Below are 3328 nucleotides of genomic sequence, written 5' to 3' on the forward strand. Positions count from 1 at the left end.
GTGAGCTGTGGCAGCAGTTCGGGAGGCCGCTGGGTTTCATGGGTGGTTTTGGGGTGGCGTGTGACAAAGGATGAGGGAATGGCTGCGGTGCTTAATGCTGCCTTTGCCTCGGGCTTCAATAGCAGGACCAGTTGTTCTCTGGGTACCCATCTCCCTGAGCTGGAAGACAAGGACAGAGAGCAGAATAAAGCCCCCTGGAAATGTGGTGAGTGCTTGGGGAGACCCCCAGATCCTGCCCCAGACCCTCACCCTGTGCCCCATCCCTGCCCATGCTGGTGTTAATGGGTGCCCTGGGTTTACTGAGAGCACTGATGTTACTGGGCACACTGGTGTTACTAGGCAGACTGAACGGGGTATACTGGGAGCACTGGTGTTACTGGTAAGACAGGGATCCCTGGTGTTACTGGGAGCCCTGTTGTTATTGGGAGCACTGGGGTTACTGGGCAGACTGGGACACTGTTGTTGCTGGACAGACTGGGTGCACTGGGAGCATGGTACCCTTTTCTGTGTAGGCCACTGTATGAGCCAGTGGGTTCAAGCTCACCTTGAACAAGGCCAGCTGCCCAGGGGGATGTATTAGGAGAAGCATGGCCACCCCAGACATCTTGAGTTTTCATCCCTCTCCAGTGAGTCGTGGTGTGGCCACACCTGGACTAGTGTGTCCCTCTGGGGGAAATCCTGCTCTGGACAGGTGGGAAAGACCTGGTGGGTGCCCAAAGGAGGTCTGCACATGTCTTTTACTTAAGGCCCAAACCCCATTTTTTTTGACCTCTTCCATCCCAACACAACCCCAGGAACACACTGACCCTAGACAACCACTGTGCTCTCCAGGCAGCTCCAGATTCTCCTCCCACAGGATGGGTGTCTTCAGTGTCACCTGTGGGAAAGCCCTGGTTACACTCCTCAGTTACATTCACCATCTTACCTGTCACCAGACACTGAAAGGTGACTCCTAAATCCAGTCCTATGTGTCTAAAAGGCCACAAAAAGACACTAAGTTTTTTAGTCCTGAACACATGGAGGAAGAGGAACTTCAGGGGTGCAGTTCCTCAGGCCTCTTTGGAGAAAAAGCCCGGCATGAAAGCACGGCACCAGAGAGATACCATTTTATTACAGAGATGCTAGAACAAGGCTAATCTGAGCTGCAGCTTTTTATAAGCAAAGCAGGTGACACAAGTAGGTACGTGTCTCGGGTGTAGTGAAAAAAATGCAAACACTGTGTAGGAACGTAATAATTATGAATGACAATGACAAGAGCAATAATGATAAATAAAATTATTTAAAATACCAAAAAATAAAAGGATGGAATGAGATGCTCTAGGTATCACTTGCGGAGAGAGGTGGTAAATTTTACACTCTTGAAAAACGTCCATGAAATCAGTTTCCAAATGGCCTCCTTGAGCTCCTTGTTCCTCATGCTGTAGATGAGGGGGTTCACTGCTGGAGGCACCACTGAGTACAGAACGGCCACCATCAGATCTAGAGCTGGGGAAGAGATGGAGAGGGGGTTCAGATAGGCAAAAAATGATGTGCTGATAAAGAGGGAGACAACAGCCAGGTGAGGGAGGCACATGGAAAAGGCTTTGTGGCATCCCTGCTCAGAGGGGATTGTCAGCACGGCCCTGAAGATCTGCACGTAGGACAGCACAATGAAAACAAAACACCCAAAAGTTAAACAGGCACTAACCACAATAAGCCCAAATTCCCTGAGGTAGGAGTGTGAGCAGGAGAGCTTGAGGATCTGTGGGATTTCACAGAAGAAATGGTCCAGGACATTTCCTCGGCAGAGGGGTAGTGAAAATGTGCTGGCCGTGAGCAGCAGTGCAGTGAGAAACCCACCGCCCCAGGCAGCTACTGCCATGTGGACACAAGCTCTGCTGCCCAGGAGGGTTCCGTAGTGCAGGGGTTTGCAGATGGCAACGTAGCGGTCATACGCCATGACGGTGAGAAGAAAATACTCTCCTCCCATCAAGAAGACAAAGAGAAAGATCTGGGCAGCACATCCTGTGTAGGAAATGGTCCTGGTGTCCCAGAGGGAATTGGCCATGGCTTTGGGGACAGTGGTGGAGATGGAACCCAGGTCAAGGAGGGAGAGGTTGAGGAGGAAGAAGTACATGGGGGTGTGGAGGCAGTGGTCGCAGGCTACGGTGGTGATGATGAGGCCGTTGCCCATGAGGGCAGCCAGGTAGATGCCCAGGAAGAGCCAGAAGTGCAAGAGCTGCAGCTCCCGTGAATCTGCAAATGCCAGGAGGAGGAAGTGGCTGATGGAGCTGCCGTTGGACATTTGGTCCCTCTGGGCATGGGGACCTGTCCAAAAAGGTAAAGAGGGAAAAGTTAGGACAGACTCCTTTGAGAAAAACCACTCAATTTTTCATAGAAATCACCCCCACTTGAAAGGTGTTTCTCTTCTTAGGTTAGTGCTGGCTGAGTGAGCTGTGAGGAGAAGGACCTCTGACCCTGTGCTACCAAGGAGTCAGCTTTACTCTGTTGCAGTGGGCACCTGAGAGCTGGTTTGTGACAGCTCTGATGTTCCCTAGGGATGTCAGACACAATCCACCTTTATTGGAAAAGGTCAGTATCTGCACTCACAACTCTGAAAAACATGGGCTGCAGAAGAGAGCCTCGACAAGTCTTTAAAAGAATTTTCTGTGTGTTTTTTTATTTTGCACCACCACAGCTGGTGAGTTTCCCTCTGAGTGGTAGAAATCTATATTTTTTATGACTGAAAGTGTGAGGAGTCTTAAGACAGGACAGGCAAAAGGGCCCAGCTCTCTGTGGCTCAGTGCAGAGTCAGGAGAGCCGCAGTGACCATCAGTCTTGTTCTCAGCTGCCCAGGGCTTTCACTTCTGCTACCCTGAGGATGACTGCACACACAAATTGCTCTTTATAGAAAAAGCAGCTGGACTCTGATGAAAGCAGGGGAGTCCTGTTCCAAAGGGCACAACTGTGAACCCTTCTTTTTCCAACACAGACATGTAGTTGTTATGGAGAGGGCAGGAAACGACCCCCCTCAGAGAGAAGCAAAGGACTCTGAGACGAGAGTGCTGACCCCCAAGGAAAGGCTCAGCACTCCCTAGGATCCTGTGTGAGAGCTGTGCCTTTCTGGAGGGCAGCTGGCAAGCCCAGCAGGACAGGCAAAGCAGACAGTCAGGGGTCCTGGAGATGGGATGTCTTCAATGGAGAGTCAGCTCATTGCCCAGCAGACAATGCCCAGCAGACATCTACAGGGAAGGACCACAAGAGAGCTTCCTGAACACAGCTTCCCCCAGTGCTTGTTTGCCTTTTCTTCCCACTCCCTGCCCATCACTCTGCTGCCTGAAGCTGTCCC

General features: G+C 51.2%; 1 protein-coding gene across 1 annotated transcript; it reads right to left on the reverse strand.

The window, feature by feature from the left end:
- Positions 1-1324: 1324 nt before the first annotated feature.
- LOC137677035 (olfactory receptor 14A16-like) lies at positions 1325-2284 on the reverse strand. The gene has a single exon (XM_068424226.1). It carries the CDS (start codon positions 2282-2284, stop codon positions 1325-1327), a length of 960 nt encoding a protein of 319 aa, XP_068280327.1.
- Between the last annotated feature and the right edge of the window lie 1044 nt (positions 2285-3328).

Source organism: Nyctibius grandis (assembly GCF_013368605.1).
Source record: "Nyctibius grandis isolate bNycGra1 chromosome 34 unlocalized genomic scaffold, bNycGra1.pri SUPER_34_unloc_1, whole genome shotgun sequence".
In the NCBI taxonomy this organism is placed as follows: Eukaryota; Metazoa; Chordata; class Aves; order Nyctibiiformes; family Nyctibiidae; genus Nyctibius; species Nyctibius grandis.

Coding starts and splice junctions, on each gene's coding strand:
- LOC137677035 (XM_068424226.1), bottom strand. CDS start 2,284: ATGTCCAACGGCAGCTCCATCAGCCACTTCCTCCTCCTGGCATTTGCA.